The 20,147-nt window shown below is 49.1% G+C and overlaps 1 protein-coding gene across 2 annotated transcripts; it reads right to left on the bottom strand.

Moving 5' to 3' along the window:
• Window positions 1-5,527: 5,527 nt before the first annotated feature.
• Window positions 5,528-11,905, bottom strand: DPM2 (dolichyl-phosphate mannosyltransferase subunit 2, regulatory). 2 transcript variants are annotated; one of them, XM_032797789.1, is made up of 5 exons: window positions 11,842-11,902; window positions 9,618-9,749; window positions 8,618-8,707; window positions 7,080-7,182; window positions 5,528-6,818 (listed from the first exon to the last, which is right to left on the bottom strand). In XM_032797789.1, exons 1-5 carry the CDS (start codon window positions 11,842-11,844, stop codon window positions 6,763-6,765), a joined length of 384 nt encoding a protein of 127 aa, XP_032653680.1. In that variant the 5' UTR covers window positions 11,845-11,902; the 3' UTR covers window positions 5,528-6,762. The 2 variants fall into 2 exon arrangements, with proteins under 2 accessions (XP_032653680.1, XP_032653681.1); XM_032797790.1 differs by lacking the exon at window positions 9,618-9,749 and having other exon boundaries at window positions 11,842-11,905.
• Between the last annotated feature and the right edge of the window lie 8,242 nt (window positions 11,906-20,147).

Raw genomic sequence — 20,147 nt, 5'->3', positions numbered from 1 at the left:
ATTTTGCACCTTAGCACTGTGAGGAGCTGAAGCCCAGAACGGGGAAGTGACTTGCCTGAAGTCATCCAGTGAGTTGGTGCCAGAGTGGAGAATAGAAGCCAGATCCCGACTCCCAGCTCTGTGCTCTGATCTCAAGAACAGCCCTTTCCAGATCCAGGGGGGTCGGGGGGCAGGAGGGACTCTAGCCACGTGCAGAAGCCCCAAGCCAGGGGACAGACTGTGCCACCTGCCCTGCAGGATCCTGCCAAGAATCACAGGCAGCACACCTCAAGCAGAACACATACCGTATTCACTCTAATAGCCCCTTCCTTCCAGGCTGCTGGACACCTTTGCACTGTCTGAAGAAGAATAGCATCTGCAGCAACATGGGCCAGGATACAGCTCCAAGGACTCTGGCCCCTCATGCGTTGGGATGAAGCGGGTGTCAGGGGTGCATTCCTCTCTCTCTTACCCCGCAGTAGGACGCACTGTGGAGGGAATGATGCTATCCACTGACTCGTCCTGCTCAGGGAAGATCTATGTGCCATACCATGACCTCCCTCAGCCGTTACCACAGTTCAGCTCCGAACCGTGGGAAACTGGAGGGAAAGAAGCCGAGAGGAGACAAGGCCCTGATGGGCAGCACCGCAAAAAGTGCACTGTGGGAGCCAGCCAGGCAGCTGCCTCAGCCCAGCTTTGTCAGCACATTTCAGTGACAGCCCATGTCTTCCTGTGTGTGGCAAGGAGCCAGGAATCCAGCAAAACCACAGCCCATTCAAAGAGGCAGCTTAGCTGAGACACGGGCCCTAGGGTCCGGGGACTCTAGTGCGGGGTGGGGGAAGCTCTTGAGGCCTTGATCCTGGATGGTACTCACGATTCCTGGGATTCACTCCTGACCATCCCCTGACAGGGTGTCAGGAGAGCCCTGTCCCCTAACTCTCATGGGAGAAGCTCCCACCAGCCTCCTGCCTCCACTCTTGAAGCAAGTGCAGGTTCCCCAACCAACCTCTCCCCTTTGGGGTTTTCCTCCCGGCTTCCCCAGTTTAATGGTCACGTTTCCTTCATTTCCCTTTGGTCTTTAGGAGGAAGAGGCCGGGGTTGCTTCTCCTGTTGGCATCTCTCCAGGAGTGAGACAGGACTTTCCACCCCTAGCACAGGACTCCCTCCCTTGCTTTGAGAGTGTCACTGTCGTAATAATTGGGGCCTAGCAGGCCTCCCTCAACTGTGAGCTCAGCTGGCAGACAGTGGGTGAAAGGTCAATCACCTAGAACAATAAATGCAGACAGAGAGAGAGACAAAAGGGTGACAAAGGCTGGCTTAATCCAAACAAAACGTTCTACTGACACCAACCGAGGTCTGCGTTAAGATTGTGACTGGTAAACTAGAGGAGAATGGAATCAGAAACTAATGGACCAAAACTGGTGTGTAGGATATTACTGACTGGTGGTCAGCCATCACCCCGCTTTGGGATTCTTTTAAAGAGATTTGAGAGGGACTGAATAAGGGGATTCCCTCAAGCAACCATCAATAAAGCTCAGCTTTGCTCCAGAGACTGTCCTTCACTGGCGAGCCTTGAACATTGGGACCTCCAGCCCAGCCCACTGTGAGGCCACCTGGACCAGTGAGGACCCCTGCCTGACAGAGCAGGATCTCATGTGTATCTTCCCTTCCTTTGAGTATCCCCTTCCATTGCCGCTATCTTCCTCCTGTCCTCGTTCTCAGCTTTTCACCTGATCCCAGAATCAACTGCACTGAATGGCACCAACACGGCCCATCCAGCTCTGCCCAGCCTAAGAGGGACTAATGAACAAGAGGAACATGACCAGCCCAGACAGATGATGTCCTAGACCGGGGAAGTGAGTCCAGAGCAACAGATGTCATGGCCGACCTGCCAGCCCAAAGCATCTGTCCGTGACTAACTACCATGTATCCTGAGAACGTCAACAAAAAGCTGCATTTCCCCACGCTTGCTATCCTTTCTCCCCTCCATTTCTGTAGCTCGGCTGCCAAGAGAAGAAAAAGTAACCATCATTAACACTGGCCAACTCAACATTGAACAACAGAACTAACCCTTTCTTCCCTACTAAGAAAGATTGCTTGAAAAAACAAGAGACTAAGCAATCTTCGTATATGGCCCCTCCATTACTGCAAGTCTGCAACCAAGGTAGCCCATTCTGTATGATCCTCTGCTAATCTCTTGATGGATGAATAGTCTTTTTAATCCACCCAGGATACCACATCATCCATCCAGTATCTTCTTTTTCTGCTTCATGTTCTTCTGCCATCAAGTCTCCCTTCCAGTGCTTGTAAACATGCATCGCCTGCAGAACCCCCTAAAGCGTGCACTGCAAATCAAATCTTTCTTTTCATAAGATCTCTAACTAGAGTTTGCTGAGTTCCAATCATCTCCAATACCTTTTTGTTGGTTACATGGTCTAGCCATGAGATTTTCAGAATTCTTCTGACCCACAATTTGAAGGACTGTAGTTTATCATCAATTGTTTGAATGTCCATATTTCACAGCTGTCATTTAACACAGACCAAATGTAAGCTTTTAAGAGTCAGAATTTAGTATTCAGATTTATGTCCCTTCTCACCAGATGTTTATTGCTCCACAATGTCTCTTCCGCTTTTGCTAGTCTGGTGCTGACATCCCATCTTCCATCTTCAGTAATGATCCTTCCAAAGTAGCAATCGTTTCTCACTTGCTGTACAGCAATACCATATCAGCGATACCCTCTCTGAAAAAGGGACTTTGATAAGTTTGGATTCTTTGTTTTGCAGAATCTCCCCTTTTTGCTTAAAAATGCCTTGTGTTTTGTTCTCCATTCTCTTGCATATCCCAATCAGTACACCTCCAAACTTTGACATGCATTTTGGTAGGTGTTTATCATGGGACTAAACAGGCCGAGGTGTCTGTCTTTGAAACCCTGAACCGCATTTAAGTAGGTAGTGCTAGTTAGTGACAGGGTCACACTAACTCTTTTGACTCCACTGAAATTAACACAACAGAGCTCATCCCTGGCAGTTCTCCCTCTGCTGGGCTCTGAGGTTCCACCTACCGCATCCAGTCCTTGCTAAGCCTTTGCCAGGGGAAGTCCCCAAACATGTTAGAGTTAAACTGAGCAGCTGGGCCACAGCCTAGAAGGAAGGGTGAGAAAGCAGAGGGTAAGCAAGAAAGCAACAGGCAACAAGGAACCCAGAATCTCATCTTCCTTTCAACATATGCTGCACATGGAGAGCTGGGAGAGAGCACAGGGGCTTGCTCAATAGACATGGGTGTTCATTTCTTCTGCCATGCATCTAAAGCAATAAGGGCGTTAACATTGTTATGACTAAAGCTCAACTGACTGGCGCTGCTGAGCTGTTTCAGGCTTTGCTCGAAACACATCTCCAACCCCCAAAGTAGCTGGTGGCCCCGAGCATTGCAGGGCTCCTTCCTGCTTGAGAAAGGAGCAGACACCTCACCCATGGTAAGCCTTTGTCCCTGCAGCTTCTAGAACATCTCAGGAGGTAAAAACTGCCTTCCCTTTTGGCAAGAGACAGAGGTGTCTCTTTTAAACACATTGTGCCAGAGTAACCCCGTGAAGACACTGGCAGAAGCACATTGGGGGAGCAGAAGGCAGCAAGCTCCTGGGAGAAGAGCGAGGAATCCCCTTCACCTGGGACATTTCACACTAAACTGGACCACTCGCTGGCAAGCACCAGTCTGGCTCTGGGCCCTTTGCTCATTCCACCAGGGCAGGCTGCCTCCCCCAATCCCTCCCCCTGACTCACCAGACCCATTGAACAGCTGAACTGTTCTCCTGACAGATAGGCCATCCTGACACTGCCACATACACTCTCTCTATTAGTTCAGACTCCACATTGGGTTCATACTTGCCCTTATCTGTGAGCTTCTCCAGTGAAAATGCTTGGGAGAGAGTCCCTAGGCTCGTTCCAGTGATGCAAGCAGAATCCCTGGGATTATTCCAGCAGCATCCTAGGGTAGCTGAGGTTAGAAGACAGAGGGAGTGGAAGCTGGAGGCAGCAGATCCGTGAAGGTTGGTGGGAAGAAATGAAGCAGCAGCAGCTCCAGGGCTGGCAGGCTATAGAAAGTGCCTGGAGTTGCTAAGAGATGAGGCTTTTGCTTCCTTTTTTCCCCAGAGCACCCAGAGGTGGAGTGACCTCATACTCATGGGAGCTGCTGCTGTTTCTCGTATTTCCAAGTGCTGAGGAAGGCAGACAGAGAAGTGCAGCTGGAGAGCTCTTGAGTGGGAAGCAAGAGATCTGGAGCAATAGGTGGTTTAGAAAGGAAACGGAGGGATTTAGACTAGCCCAACCCCCACCACCTCTGACACAGGGCTCATTCAGGACAGAGATGTCAGTCCCAGCAGATTGGCCTGCTGGGGGGAGAGCACTGGCAGCAAAGCGGGTACACAGTGCAGCCAGGGTGCCTTTGCCGAAGGGCTCTAAATAGAAATGTCCTGGCTGGAATCTTGCGGTTCTCACCCTATAGCCCAACCCCAATGGGAAAGCGCCAGAGCAGCAGCTGCAAGTGGGGTCGAAGGAAAGACATGAAAGAGCCACTCCGAGGAGAGGGGATGAGGCACATGGGGAGCTGGGAGCGATCTGAATATTCTAGAGCCTCCAGCGCAGAGCACGTGGGCAGCCCTGGTCTTGGCTGAGAGCAGCCTTCTGCACTGTCCCTGGCCACTGGGGAGCAGGTAAAGGGAGCCATTGAAGATCACTGTTATACCACAGGGGACTTTCACACAGTACCTAGAGTTCCCTCCTTTTTGCACAGTTTAACGGAGTCACAGCAGTAGGTACAAACCTTTCGGTCTGCAACTGGGAGATGTTCTCCCTGGAGTTCTGTGCCTTGGGCCCCACTCTATTCTTTTACCATTTGTCTCATGAGATTGCTGTTATCAGATTTGCTTTTTGGCTGGTTAATTCTTTGACAGGCTCTGGCGTGATGCTGCAGAAAGGCTCCCTGGACTTGTGCTAGCATTTGCTCCTGGCAGAAGGCCCCTCATATTCAGAGAAAATGGCACCATACAGTCCTTACCACTGCTGCTGAAACAAGAGCCCAGCTTTGATGGCATTCCAGTGCTGACATCTCAAGAGCGTTAGACTGGTCAGGAAAATCACAGATGCCACGAAGCATCTAAACCCCTGAACCCGAGCCTTGGTTGTGGTATCTCTGCACTTTGACCAACCCATGATTTATCCTCAAGAAACTACAAGTCTGGATCCTCATCCCCATTCCCAACATGCTGCCCCTTGGCAACATGCCTGATCACCCTGCTCCATGTCACACACCCAGCTCTCCAGCATGCAGCAGATCATGGTATAATACAGGACTCAATAGCAACAGCAGTGAGGAGCGAGAACTGGTCACATCCCAGCAGGGCTTTCACAGAGGCTGCATAGTGCTCCTAAGGTTACATGCAGGCTCTGTTTTCTGATTCATTGATCTGGTGGCAAGATTTGCTTCCCATAATGACACTTTACACACACACACACACACACACACCCCAGGGCAGTGGAAGAACATAGACAGAGATACTGCATAATATTTATTAAGACTCCAGTTCTTCACATTCAAACAGAGCTGCCAGGACTCTACCTCCAGGGTTTGAAGCGAGTCAGCCTGCTAAGGCGTGAAAACACCTTGCTGCTTCAGCCCTGCCTGGTGCAGAAATAGCACGGCTCCAGGCAGCTTGCATGATCTTCCCTCTCACAGTCCTATGCTAACCAGGAATGTGGAAAGTTGTTCATAAGTATAAAGCAAAGCCAGTGGCTTCATTAGACCAGTATTAATACCACATTTATCAGGCCAGTATCTGAGCCGCTCTCCCTTTCTTCCTCAGTTGCTGTTCAGCACAGCAGGACTTTCTTCTCCAGCCTCATTCAATGCACGCACTCTGCGGATAACAGAACAGCATGGAGAGTGGTGCATCTTCTGCACAACAGCAGAGGATCTCACCTCTTCATTATCTCCTCTGCACAGTGGGCCGTGAAGGAGGCTATAAAGCTTGTGGCATCCCTGTAACATGCAATGCACGGTGGAGAGGCCACCTTTCCCCTGACTAAGACAGAACAGACAGCCTGTGTGTGTATAAGAGCAGGTGGACTGGGGTGGAATGTGATCCGTCGGCAGTAACACTATTCGTACAAGATGCTGATGGTTCACCACTCCTCCAGTAGGTAAGCAAGGAGGGGGATCTCTCCCCAACCTGCCCCCTGAGCCTTAGAGAGGAGCACTTTTTTATCCATGATTTTGTTTTTTCACATATTGGATCCACTATAAAAAATCCTAAAGTAACCAGTTAAAAAATGAAAGAAACAAACCAAGTAAAGGAGATGTCTGCAGCAGAGAGGAGGAAAGTCATTCAAGTCTGAGCCCTTTGCTCACTAGCACTGCCTGGTGCCAGAACAGCATCACCTTAGTACAGGATACACAGTGAAGGACTGTAGAGTCCAAAGCCACCAGTCTGCCAGGATTATCCCTAACCTGGGTAAGGGTTCAGCAGGGCTGGTGTTCTGGTCCCTTGCTAGAGGAATCCTGTGGGTCAGACAGTTTCACTTCCCTTTGGGCAGCAAATTGTAAACTATAGCTGCATACGAGTCTCAGGGTAGGGATCACAGGAAGAGGATGTAGCAAAGTCCAACATCCATTGAAGCATGTGACAGAGTCTTAGAGCACAGTGTCCTCTTGTTTCTGCAGGTGAAAGTCTTGTCCTTGTTGAGACGTTCCAGGCCAGGCACCTTCTCCCTGCCTCTCCCATTCTGCTGTCTTCAGTCTGTCTTTGCAGGTTTTCTGTTCTTCCACATCACAATCACTATAAAAACCCCTAACACAGGAAAGAGAGCAAGAGAGACTGAGTAAAACATAACCCCCGCAACTGCTGTGGCTTTTTAAACACATTGCTGAGAAATGGAACCTCATCACAGAAGGACTGGTGGAATCACAGTCACAGACAGGGCACTGCTGTGAGGAAGCTCACACCACTTGAGCCTTAGATACTGGCAGTTCACTGCTGTCAATGATCAGATGAAAAAAAATTAGCGACCAACTTTTAAAGAGATCAGAATAAGACAGAAATGGGACTCACCTACAAACAGCACCAGAAGGAGCCCTGCAACCACAGGAATGGTAACCGAATACTCCCTGGGCAAGAAGAACTTATGAATCCCGTGATCGCTGTCAATGAAGGGCTGCAGGAAACAAAAGAGAAAGCCACCACTAAGTCGGGCAATACAAAGACAACTCTCCAGCACCCGGGGCTTTATGACTGCAATGCCAGGACAGTAAACCTCAAGAGCTACAATTAACCTTAGGCTTGAAAACTAACCCCAAGTAACGAGAGAACACGCCTGTTCAATACCCTAGACCAGAGCGCACTAGGGACTTTAGGTAAAGCTGCAGACAGAGAATGTAATAAGCAAAGGGCAGCTGAACAAGTGCAATATATCCATGGCAGTGTAGTAAGCAAGTGACACCGGGGATGTCAGAAGTGTTGCTGTTTAGTGGCTTGAGCATAGGAGCAAAAAACCTCAGGGGCTCTAATTCAGATTCCCTCATTGCCTGGGACTGAACAAACCACTTATCCCCAGGAGGGTTTCTGCCTCCCTCGCTGGGAAAGTCACTGTACTATTTACGCCACTTCACAAAGGTGTTGCAGGTGTAGTTAAACGCTGCAGAACACTTTGCACCTATACCCACTGCTACCAGATAACCCTTTTACAGCACAGGCATATATAACGTTAACCGGTAACCATTAGCCTTACCGGTTAACCAACATTAACCATTAACCTCAGCAGCCCTGTGCCAGGCCGGCCAGCTGCCAGCCCCAGCTGGGCCAGGCCCACCGGAGATACCTCGGCTAACAGTTAACCAGTTAAACAATATAATTTTAATCGTTTAACCAGTTAAGTTTTTTAACTGATATTTACAACCCTAATACAGTGCTTTAATGTTCAGAGAGTGTACAAACAATACAGGGTTTGTAACAGCAGAGTAATAAGCTTTTGAATTCAGAGGGAGAACCCAAAAACGTTCAGAGCTTGGACTGGAAGCTGCCAGGGCTTTAGATGCCAATCCAAAGCTTTAACAAACCTCTCAAGTCTGAAAAACTGGCCTGGACAGTGCCAAAAAGATGCTTCCTTGTATGATTTCCTACACTTTCTGCTTTCTACTGGTCTGGAGATCCCACATGAATAGACTCTCGTATTTCAGTTCTGCCACTTCCCATGAGAACCAGAAAACAGATGGGGCACAGAAGTGAAAAATAATGGGAGAACAACCCTTTTTTGAAAACCCCAGAACTATTTTGGGTTTGAGTTTTGGGTGAAGGTTCAAATGTGTGGAATGCAGCAGTTCTTGCTTTATCCACACCAATGCACCTACCCAACAGGGTGCACTGCTATGGATAACCCTAGAGTTATCCCTTGTGGTTGACCTTTGGGTGAAGGTTCAAATGACCAAGGTTTTAAATGGCAGACTGGACAAGGAGGAGTTTTTAGTAATTGCTTTTCAGCTTGCACATACCTAGACAAACAGAGTAACACCTCTAAAGAAAGTCTAAACAAACACACCCAACAGCGAAGCCATTGAGACTGCAATAACCAGAGTATGGGCGGGGATCCGTACCAGTATAATAATCCAGATGGTGTAGTAAACGAAAAGGAGGAGGCTAAAGGCTACCAAGCCAAATCCCACAAGCTGGTCCATTGCTGTAGCCTGAAATATAAGAGAGTAAAAAGTCAAAACAATTCAGATCCTCAACTGAATTATAGTCAGTCTAAATGGCACCATGACATTTAAAGTACAAGGGACCATTACAGCACCTAGTATAGGGGATCTGGTCCATAATGTTGACCTGAATTTGATGGGTTAGTTGTTATGGCTTGCCACTGATCGCATCTGACCAGAAGATTTATAGGTTCTTGTCCAGTTCAGACTAGAGGGTCCGAGAACTCAGAGTTCTATATCAGGAGAAGACTCTCGGGGTGCTTGGCAAAGACATTTACACTGAGGACAACACAAATTGATAAAAACTTTATTGAGATTAACAAAAGAATAATAAATGCTATGAAATTTATGACTGCAAAACAGTAAAAAAATTCCAAAACTTCCTATTATAAGATTCAGAGAGGAAGCTGTGTTAGTTCGTACCAGCAAAAACAACGAGGAGTCCTTGTGGCACCTTAGAGACTAACAAATTTATTTGGGCATAAGCTTTCGTGGGCTAAAACCCACTTCATCAGATGCACGGAGTGGAAAATACAGCAGCCAGATATATATACACAGTACCTGAAAAGATGGGAGTTGTCTCATTAGAACTGACCCCCCCCCCCACAGACTTGGTAAGACAATTCCATTAAAGTGAGTTGTAATGTATTATAATAGCCCACTTCCACTTTAATGGAATTGTCTCGTTAGAACTGACCCCCCACTTGGCATGGTAACTTTCATCTTTTCATGTGCTGTGTATATATATCTGCCAACTGTATTTTCCACTCCATGCATCTGATGAAGTGGGTTATATCCCACAAAAGCTTGTGCCCAGATAAATCTGTTAGTCTCTAAGGTACAACGAGGAGTCCTTGTGGCTGTTCCTAGTGTAAGTACCTTAACTTAACATACTCACACCCTTCCTTGAGGACTCGATAATAGGAGGTGAAGGACCAGCCTCACTCCTGGCATGCCCGGTAACACGATGGTGCTGGCTTCCCCAGTAGTTGGGAATGTTGAGTAGTTCTACTACACTACACAAGCTAAGCTGAAAGCATGATAGAAGATAGACTGAGAGGTGGATAAAGGATAGTCTATAGCGTATAGGAGGACAAAGAAAGGAAAGAGCTAAAAACCCCTTATGATAATTTACAAGGTATTTTATAGGATCCTGAGCTATGCAATTCAGGCCCAACCTACTGTTCCCAAATTTTATTTCCATACCCTAAGAAATGTATGGGTACTCTTATTCTATAGGTTAGTAGATTATGACATTTACTCTCTACATATTATCTCACTCCAAAACCTGCCAATCTAGGCTCTCTTGGCGACTTCCAGGTTTGTGGTATACCCTGTGGTTACCAACCAGTTGCAGACACTGGATAAATCTGTTCAGTGTTGTGTGCAGTTCCTCCCTTTGGTTCCCCAAAGTTCAGGGATCATTCCTATCTGTGGCAAAGGCTGCCAGCTTTTATGCTGACTTACTCTTAACTGATTATACTTTTAGCTATTTAGAGATCTTATTGGATACAGGCTGGTAGGCTTCCTGCATTTCAGCAAAACTTACTCTATGTATCATTATTAGGAAACACACATTATATGCCTCAACATATCCTAATTTCATAGGAATTAATACTGATGAAATATAAGAATGAAATGGATTAATTCAGAAAGACAAACATTATTTGATACGGCTGGCTGGATTAGTAGGATATAACAGCTAGCAAAATATTCCTAGGGGCTACAATAACGAGTGCTCCTACCTGCTATGGTAGTACAAATAAATAATAATGCAGTTATATGTATCCTTGCTAGGTTGCAGTGTTTCTTTAACTCCTGGCCATGAAAATACACCACTGTAGTTTTGGAACAAAAGGAAAAATACTTGGCAAAAATATTGCCATAAATGCCTCAGTGATAAAACCCACCCTCTCTTGCTCTGAAATAGTAACAGATTTCTTATCAGTTTTTTTGTGAGATACTTATCATCTTGTGGTTCACTCAGTTACTCCTACTCAGAGCCTGCAGCAATGTCTCCTGTGCTATGATCCTAGAAATCTCAAGCTGAGCAGATCAGTGAGTAGATGGGAGATCATCTAGGACAGTGGTTCCCAACCTTTTTCGTCTGGCGGGCACCTCTGGGTGACGCTGCTTGTCCCCCGTTGGGGACCCCTGATCTAGGAAAGCCCAGGAAGCTGTCAGAAGTAGTGGTGGGGGTGATTCACTGCAGTCAGCACTGACTTTGATCCCAAAGGGTGTTAAGAGGCAGTGTGATACTAGGGTGTGTCTTTTTTTCCCCCTTTTAAATGATATGGAAAACCAAGATGCTGAGCACCTGAGATTATTAATCACTTTCTGAAAGAGCAAAGATGTTAACTTCCCTACCCTGGCCAAATTCTAATTCACATAATTACAACCTGGCTGCCCAATCAACTCCTGAGTTCAATTTATTTTGATAATCTTCACACCTTGCATTTCATGAACGCTCCAATTCCTCACCTCAACACAACATTAACAAGCTTCATTGTGAGGCTAATATAATCCTATGATTCAAGCACCAACATGCTCACATATGAGAATCCTAAAGTGATCTTCATCGCTGAAAAGCAGCCACCTCTGGGGTGGAACATTGATCCCATTCTGCATTACTAAATTTTGCTTTGAAAGACAAGTGAAGGGGAACCCCTCAACCAAGAGCAACTGGGCGATGGGGGTGAGGATTGGATCCATGGTGGGGAAACAGAACGTCATGAATAGGGTTGGAACCTGGCCCAGACACTTGGGTTAACCCTGCCCGTGGGAGCCTCTGGACCTACAGTGCCCAGGTCCTGCGGTTTATATCATCCCATGAACGTTGCAGCTCCAGCAGCACAGCACCGCCTAGCAACGGGGAAAGCCCCAAGGGGAAATTAACCCTCCTCTCCCCGCTGCCCGGGGGGGGGGGAATCAACCCCTTCGCGCCCCTCCTCCCCGCTGCCCGGGGGGGGGGGGCAAATCAACCCCTTCGCGCCCCTCCCCCCGCTGCCCGGGGGGGCATTAACCCCTTCACGTCCACGTCCCGCCGGGCTGAAGGGAAACCAGCCCACACCAATTTCCTCCCCTCAAGGGGCTGTCGGGACACACCCATCCCCCCGCCTCACCATAGTCCTCCGGCGAGTGCTGCCGCTGACTCCCCGCAGCCCGCCCACCAGGCTCAGACACTTCCGGGAGCACCGGGCCAATAAGCAACCAGTATTTAGGCCTCTCAGCATCACGGGAGTTTTCCTGGCACAATTGCATCATGGGGGATGTAGGCGCTAGTGCCCTTCCCCCAGGGCATGATGGGGGATGTAGGCTCTACTTGGCCCTTCCCCCAGGGCATGATGGGGGATGTAGGCTCTACTTGGCCCTTCTCCCACAGCATGATGGGGGATGTAGGCTCTACTTGGCCCTTCTCCCAGGGTATGATGGGGGATGTAGGCTCTATTTGGCCCTTCCCCCAGGGCATCATGGGGGATGTAGGCGCTACGCACCCCTTCCCCCCAGGGCATGATGGGGCATGTAGGCTGCGCTGCAGGCTTCTCTTTCCAAGCCCCTGGGGACTGTGGTGTGGCCAATGGCTGGGGGTGTGACTGTGACAGACCTATGCCTCATTCATCATGTGACAGCAATCAGTGTAAACCCCTAAATCGTTTGAAATGGGGACCTTAAAGGGGCATGTGCTACTCAAAGTGGGCCCCAACTTTCCTGTTCGTAAAATCAAGATTTTATCAAACATGAAGCCAACGCTGTGCATCTGGCAGTGGTTTTCTTTTTAATGCCAAGAGAAAGAGCCCATCTTTTCCTTTCCACCAAACAAACCTTCCTCTGCAGTGTTTGTAGGACCAAAGAGTGGAACTAACTATAAATAAAACCCGGCTTTAGGCTGTCTCCATTGCCCAAGCAAGGAAGTGCAAAAGGAAAACAGACCAGAACAACACATGCTGTTTCAAATTATTTCCAATAATCCTGAGCTAGAAAATTTCTTCCCACCTCCCATTAGGAGATTTTACAAAACCAACGTTTAGTTTGTATCCCACAGGGAAAGGCTGCATCCAGCTCCACTCAGTCTAGCTGGGCTTTAATCAATATGCCAGGAGGATCCCTCCTCTGGCTCCCTTCAGATCTCTTCCCTCAAAGGGGAGGCTTGGTGGGTTTGCTCTGGTATTTGTCACCTAAGTTCCAGCATGATCAGGTCCCAGACATGTTCTCCATGTAGGATGGGATGATCAAACATTCTGCTTCACAGCTGCCTGTGGTTCAATTTGGGGGACTCCTCCCAACAGACAGGATGCATAAAGGTGAGTCCTTGTAAGTCCCTGATGAAGGTGGGACAGGTTTGATCAATCTAGCTGTAGTGATGTACCTGGAAAAGTTTCTTGAGTTCAACGGGTAGCTGTCTCAGGAAGAACACGGAAGAGGGCTGGAGGTCTCAGCCTTGTTCAGTCAGGCCTGGTCTACACTACGTGTTTAAATCGATTTAAAGAGCGTTAAATCGATTTAACGCTGTACCCGTCCACACTACAACGCCCTTTATATCGATATAAAGGGCTCTTTAAATCGATTTCTGTACTCCTCCCCGACGAGAGGAGTAGCGCTAAAATTCGATATTAACATATCGGATTACGGTTAGTGTGGATGGAAATCGACGTTATTGGCCTCCGGCGGTATCCCACAGTGCACCACTGGCCGCTCTGGACAGCAATCTGAACTCGAGGATGCAGCGGCAGGTAAACAGGAAAAGCCCCGCGAACTTTTGAATTACATTTCCTGTTTGCCCAGCGTGGAGCTCTGATCAGCACGGGTGGCGATGCAGTCCAATCCAAAAAGAGCTCCAGCATGGGACCGCTACGGGAGATACTGGATCTGATCGCTTTATGGGGAGACAAATCTGTTGTATCAGAGCTCCGTTACAGAAGACGAAATGCCAAAGCGTTTGAAAAAAATCTCCAGGATACACAGCGCTGCATGACAAAGTGTAACGGAAAGCCAAGACTCAAATGGACGCTCATGGAGGGAGGGAGGGGGGTACTGAGGACTCCAGCTATCCCACAGTCCACAGCAGTCTCTGAAAAGTATTTGCATTCTTGGCTGAGCTCCCAATGTCTGTAGGTTCAAACACAGTGTCTGGCGTGGTTCGGAATAGCTCCTCAGTTTTTTCCCCCCCCCCACGTGAAAGAAAAGGGAAAGAAATCATTTCTTGACTTCTTTCAGATGTCACCCTATGTGTACTGAATGCTGCTGGTAGACGCGATGCTGCAGCAGTGAAGAGCAGTATCCGCTTCTCTCCCTCCCCGTGGTAGACGTACAATATGACTGATATCCTCATGAACCCCTGAGTGCTCCAATGGCTGCCTTAACTGAGGTATGGCCGGGGGCGCCTGGGTAAAAACAGGAATGACTCCTGTTACTCCCAGTAGATGGTACAGAACGGCTAGTAACCGTCTTCATCATAGCAACTGGGGGCTGAGCTTCAATCAGCCCCCTCCCTTTCCTGTGTAAAGAAAAGATCTGTACTGCCTGGACTGTCATAGCAGCAGCATGCTGTGCTCCTCTCCCCCACACCGCTTAATGTCTTGCCTGGACTATCATCGCGCCGGGAGGCTGCCTCCCCCTCATTTTATGTCACTAATCAGTGTTTCTTATTCCTGCATTCTTTATTACTTCATGACACAAATGTGGCAGGGACACATGCCACGGTAGCCCAGAAGGTTGGGGAGAGGGAAGCAACGGGTGGGGTTGTTGCAGGGCACCCCTCTGTGAATACTGACATGGAGCAGCTGTGCTCTCTATGATACACTGGTCCTCTAATACACTTGCCCTTTATTCTAGGCAGGACTGACTCTATTTTTAGAAACCATAAGGGAGGATTGACTCGGGGAGTCAATCCCAATTTTGCTTTTGCCTTGCGCCCCCGCCGATTTCAGCCAGGGGCACTCATGATAGCAGCAGACAGTACAGAGGGGGAGAGATAACTGTCATTTCATTGCCAGTTTACTCCGCAGTAGACGGTACAGAACAACTGGTAACCATCTCTGCTATCATGCAAAAAGCAAGTGAATGCTGCTGTGTAGCGCTGGAGTTATCGCCTCTCTGTCCGCGGGCATCCAGTACACATACAGTGCCAGAAAAAAAAAAAGCTGAACGGGCTCCATGGTTGCCGTGTGCTATGGCGTCTGCCAGGGCAATCCAGGGAAAAAACGGCGGCAAAAGGATTGTCAGCTGATGTTTTCCCGGAGGAAGGAATGACTGATGACATTTACCCAGAACCACCTGCGACAATAATGATTTCAACCAGAATTTCCAAGGGCGGGGGAGACTGCAGGAACTATGGGATAGCTACGGAAGAGTACCCACAATGCAACGCTTCAGAAATCCGACGTTTTAGCCTCGGACCATGGAGCGCACAACGCCGGAATTACTGGGCCCTTAGGTGTAGGCCGCATAGAAATCGAATTCTACTATATCAGTTTTATAAAACCGATTTTAGCTAATTCGATATTATCCCGTAGTGTAGACGTGGCCTCACTTTCAGTGAGCCAGCAGACTTCGCTGCCACAGGCTGTCTGGATGCAGCAGCATGTTTAATAGTCAGGTAAGGAAGAAGGCTGGTTGGTTGTGAACCAAACAGTAACATCCCTTTTAGCAAGCATGGCTGCAGTGCTTAGGCTAACATTAAAGGGCCAGATAAAACGAACAGGGACAGTAAGCGAGGTTAGGTGGTTGTATAAAACTGTCAGGAGGCAGCAGATTACATTTCCATTAGGGACGTCCTTAAGTAAAGCCTGAGTGATTTGTTGTATAGGGGTAACGTTTTCAAAGTAGCTTAGTAGCCAGCCAGTAGCCCAAGTCCCACTTGCAAAGGTGAAAAGCACTTTTAGGACACAATTAGTGAGATGTTAGGCTAAGTCCCTTGGGTGCTTTTGAAACGTTTGCCCTAGATCTAGTCACCGACAACAAGGGAAATATTCATGTGCAACTGGTGGAAAGCCGAGGAGCATGTGGAAAACTTCAGAAAAATGTTTGTGACCAAGTCAAAAATAGAATCGTTCTAGAAAAATTCAGGATCCACCCAGCCTAGTCCCGTCAGTTTTCTCTCTTAGGGACCCCAGCTCCAGGGATAAAACTACCCGCTATATTGACTACAGAGAACATGACAGCAATGAATTGAATTACAGCAACACTACACACATCCTCACTGTTACTTCTCACGGTAAGTGCAAGAAGTGGAGGATTTCAACCTAAGAGCTTGTCTATACAGGGAAATTTACTGACAATTATACTGTATAGTTATACCTTAAATAACTGGTATGGACACTAAAGGATCCCAAAACTCAGAGGGAGGGGGGGAAATGGGCAGGATTAGTAGGCTCCAAAGGGAAGGATGCAAGCCCTGGGTAATGAGCCCCCCTTGCCTAGAAAGAGAACTGCAGCAAAGCACGGTGTCACTTCTCCTCGGGGTAGCTCTGCCCTAGCCACCCACCAAGCCTTTCCCCCAGCAGTGAATCAGACCCTTTAAATACTCTGCCTTAGGACTCGTCTAGGAGGGGAAATCTACCAGTGTCATTATACCAGTATAACTAGTCACACAGTAGAGCCACGTTCATTGCAGACACTGACAGATCCCTGCATGGAATTCAGCTGTTGCTTCAGGGTCCCCCAGAAAACCAGCTCTGGCCTTTGGGGTCCAAGAAGACCAAACTTGGGGTGGGGATGGCCAAGACCAGTTCATAGATATGGGGAAGGCATTTGGGCCTCCAATGATATGGGGAGGGTTGCTCTGGGCTTAGTGTGACCAGGTGTCCTGATTTTATAGGGACAGTCCTGATTTTTGGGTCTTTTTCTTATAAAGGCTCCTATTACCCCCCCACCCCATCCCGATTTTTCTGCTCACCCTATCTGGGCTCCTCCTAGATGCCACTCTAGGCTGTATTGGGGAGAGGTTGTCTTGGGGGTCTGGGCACCAGCTCCCTTCACACAGTAGTGCTAATGCTTGTTCTGCCTGTCTCCAACCCTGTCCAACAACCCTCTGAAGACTCTGGGTCATTCCAACTGCAGCCTCCCTGTGCTCTGCCTTTTATGCCTCAGGAGACTTTTTTCCAGCAGAGCCCCTGCCTCCAAAGCTGCCAGCCTGAGGACATGGGGCCTGGCTGCATCATACTCATCCTGTTTGCAGTGGCTGGAGCCCTTTACTTTCTGTTCGGTGAGTAGAGCAGCAGCAAGGTGGGGGAGAGGGGAGCACATTTGCTTTGCCTCAGAAGTTCTGCTTCAACCCAGCCTGGTTGGAGACTCAGGTGTGGTATCTAGTTATTAGTGGGCAAGGAGCAGGAAACCACAGAAAAATAGGACAGACAGGTGACCTTGGAGAAGGTTTTCCATGTCACAGGAGGCCTGGACCAACTCTGGAGATAGCCCTCTAGAGGACTGGGCCTTAACCAAGCCAGATTAGTTGTGTGTTTCCTACTCAGCCCAAAGGCTGAGGGCTTGTCTACGGGTGCAACCGCTTAGTGAAGACACTAGCTACACTGAAGGGAGAGCCCCCCGATCAGCATGTCTCCACCTCCCTAAGAGGAGATAGCTCTGTTCAGGGGTTTGATCGGTATAAAACACATGGGGGATTTTTCACATCCCCGAGCGACATCGTTATACTGACATAGGTTTGTAGTGTAGACCAAGCCTCAACATAGCTACATTCATCAGGAGTGTGAAAAAACTACCCTGGTCTGACAGAGCTCTGCTTACCTCCCCTCAATGTAGACACCGCTACACTCACACAGATGCTGCAGCATCAAGGCAGACCCTCAGGCAAAGCCCCATTCTAGCCGTGTAATGTTATGGGTGTGGGTGTGGGGGGCAGAAGGGAGGGGAATCAAAGGAGGTTTGAGGGACTGAGCTGGATTTTTGACAGGACTGTGGCTGGTTACACAGATCGCCCAGCACTAGGGGGAGCAGCTGTCCCGGGAAGCCAGGCACATTCCTGTTTTCAGGGCTAGCCCTGGTCAGTTTTACACACACAGCCACCTCTGAACAAATGAGAGAGATAGTAGAACTGACAGCAGCCCCAGTAACAGGCCAGGTCCCATATTCCCCTACTCTCACACCTGCAGCAGTCCTTGAGCTCCCTTTTACCCTCCCATGGATGCACCTGGAGGCTGGAGAGAGGCCCTGCTCCAGGCAGAGCTGTATGCACGGAGCTAGGGTGACCAGATGTCCCGATTTTCCCTGTCCCGATTTTTCACATTTGCTGTCTGGTCACCCTACACTGAACCCACATGATGCTGCAAGAGGGTACTCACCGGACTTGGGCCAGGAGCCCTGCTTTTCCTCACTGTCCTTAATGGCAGGCCCAAGGCCTGGATTCTGGCAAGGCAAGGGATGAGGGGGAGAGACCCAGAATTGTGCGAAGGAGTGTGGGATAAAGGAAAAAAGGCGTCAAGTGACAGAGAAAGGAAGAGACACCAAGAACATGATCCAGGAGGAAGAAGACTGTCTAGAGAGAGGCCTATCTTATTCCTTGCCCTTAACCTATCTCAATCCTGGGATGGTAGACAGAGCCCACCGCCACCACAAGGGTATGTCTACGCAGCCAGTGGCCACCCCTGGCAGAGAGTCTCCCAGCCCAGGTGACAGACTCAGGGCTGATCTACACTGGAAATGGACAATGGCATAGCTGCTTCCTTCAGGGGTGTGAAAAATCCAACCTGAGAGACGGAGCTACGCTGACCTAACTCCCGCTGCAGACCATGCTGGGCTCTTCTGTTGACCTAGTTGCCACCTCTCAGGGAGGTGGATTAACTACAGCAATAGGAGACCCCCTCCAATCGGCGCAGATCGCGTCTACAGAGGTGCGGCTGTAGCATGTCAAGTGTAGACACGCCCTAAGTCTATTGACTGGGGTCTGTGGGCTGTGGAGATGTCCCCCCAAAGCCCTTCCCCCTCAGATTAAGGGAGGGCCAAGGAACCCAGCATGTAAAAGCAATTTCAGGGGCCAAAAAGTGACCAGAGTGCAAGGACAGGGTCAAAGTTAGGGATCCAGAAGAGGATACCCACTGCTCCAAGGAGTCAGTGGATGCCTCCTGGGGCTGGATGGGCGCATGGATAAGGGTCAGGGAAAAGGCCCCAGAGAATGCCCCTTCCTCAGTTCCTCCTCCTGGAGTGATGGATGGCTGCCTTGAGTGGGACCAGAAGGGTGACGGGGTCATTTCAAGATTTGACTGAGTAGGAGAGATGAACACAAGGGTGGTGGGGCCTGCACTCCCAGGGTTAGACTCTTCAGAATGCCCCTCCATCCCGTGCGCACTGCCCGAGGAATCTGGATCAGCCCGGAGTAGCAGCTCTGGAGCAGGCTCTGCTACTGGTCTGAGGACTGGAAGATGATCATGCCCAGGAAGAGTCCAGCCCAGCACTGCAGCAGAGGCTGAGGAAAGTCTCCCATTTCAGTGGACTGGTACGATCTGGTTCTTAGATTAGGATGCCTGGGTTCCAGTCACTCTGTGGCTTGGGCAACTTATTTCGCCAGCTCTGTGCTTTAGTTTCTGCCTTGTAACCTGCTGATGCCACAAACACAAGCAACCCTGTGTAGCAGTGAAATCACTGGAGCTATTTCAGGTAGTCAGCATAGGCAGAATCTGCCAGACTGAACCTATGTGTCTTCGGAAAGACAAATTAGCTTTTGCTGAGGTGAGTATCAAGATGCACAGGGCCACGTGAGTGACCCACGCAGAGGCCAGCGGTGACAGAAGGAAGTTATAAAATAGGAATCAAAGGGATTAATTGGTATGACAGAGCTGCTGGAAAAACAAAGGGCCTGAAGGAAATGTGGCCTAGTAGGCAGAGCACTAAACTGGCCTCAGAAGTGCTGGGTTCTATTCCTTGCCCTGCTTCTGGCCTGCTGCATGACCTTGGGTAAGACACTTCACTGCTCGGTACCTCAGTTTCCCCAGTTGTCCAACAGGGATGGTACTGACCTCCTTTGTACAGTGCTGTGAGATCTACTGCTGAAGAGGGAGGTACTGTTGTTATTCTCCACTGCTTGCATCCCAGGAGTTGTTCAAATCCGTGTGAAAAGGGTGCAAGCCGTCAACCCCCCAGGGGAATGCAACCGACTGGTGCGATGACTACGCAGAAGTGACTACACCAGGTGCCAGGCAGGGGAGAAAAGGCCCACAGTATTTACCAAGACGGATGAACCACCGCAGGCATTGGAAATCCAAGACAGTGCACAGTTACAGACAGGACACTGCGCCCTGGGGGCCCCAATCAAGGAATTCAGCAGAAGGGAGAGCCCATGAGAGAACAGGCAGACGGGACTAACCACCATCCCACATGGCCCCCAGAAGTTGATCTTCTAGCTGTGTAGGAGTGGAGGGGGTCACTAAGGGGGAAGGAAGCGACAGAGGTCAATACGGTCTCAGTTTTCCCTTGTACG

The sequence above is a fragment of the Chelonoidis abingdonii genome, chromosome 24 (genome assembly GCF_003597395.2).
Source record: "Chelonoidis abingdonii isolate Lonesome George chromosome 24, CheloAbing_2.0, whole genome shotgun sequence".
In the NCBI taxonomy this organism is placed as follows: domain Eukaryota; kingdom Metazoa; phylum Chordata; order Testudines; family Testudinidae; genus Chelonoidis; species Chelonoidis abingdonii.
Note: the sequence above shows the minus strand (reverse complement) of the source record. Positions and strands in the feature narration are given on the sequence as shown.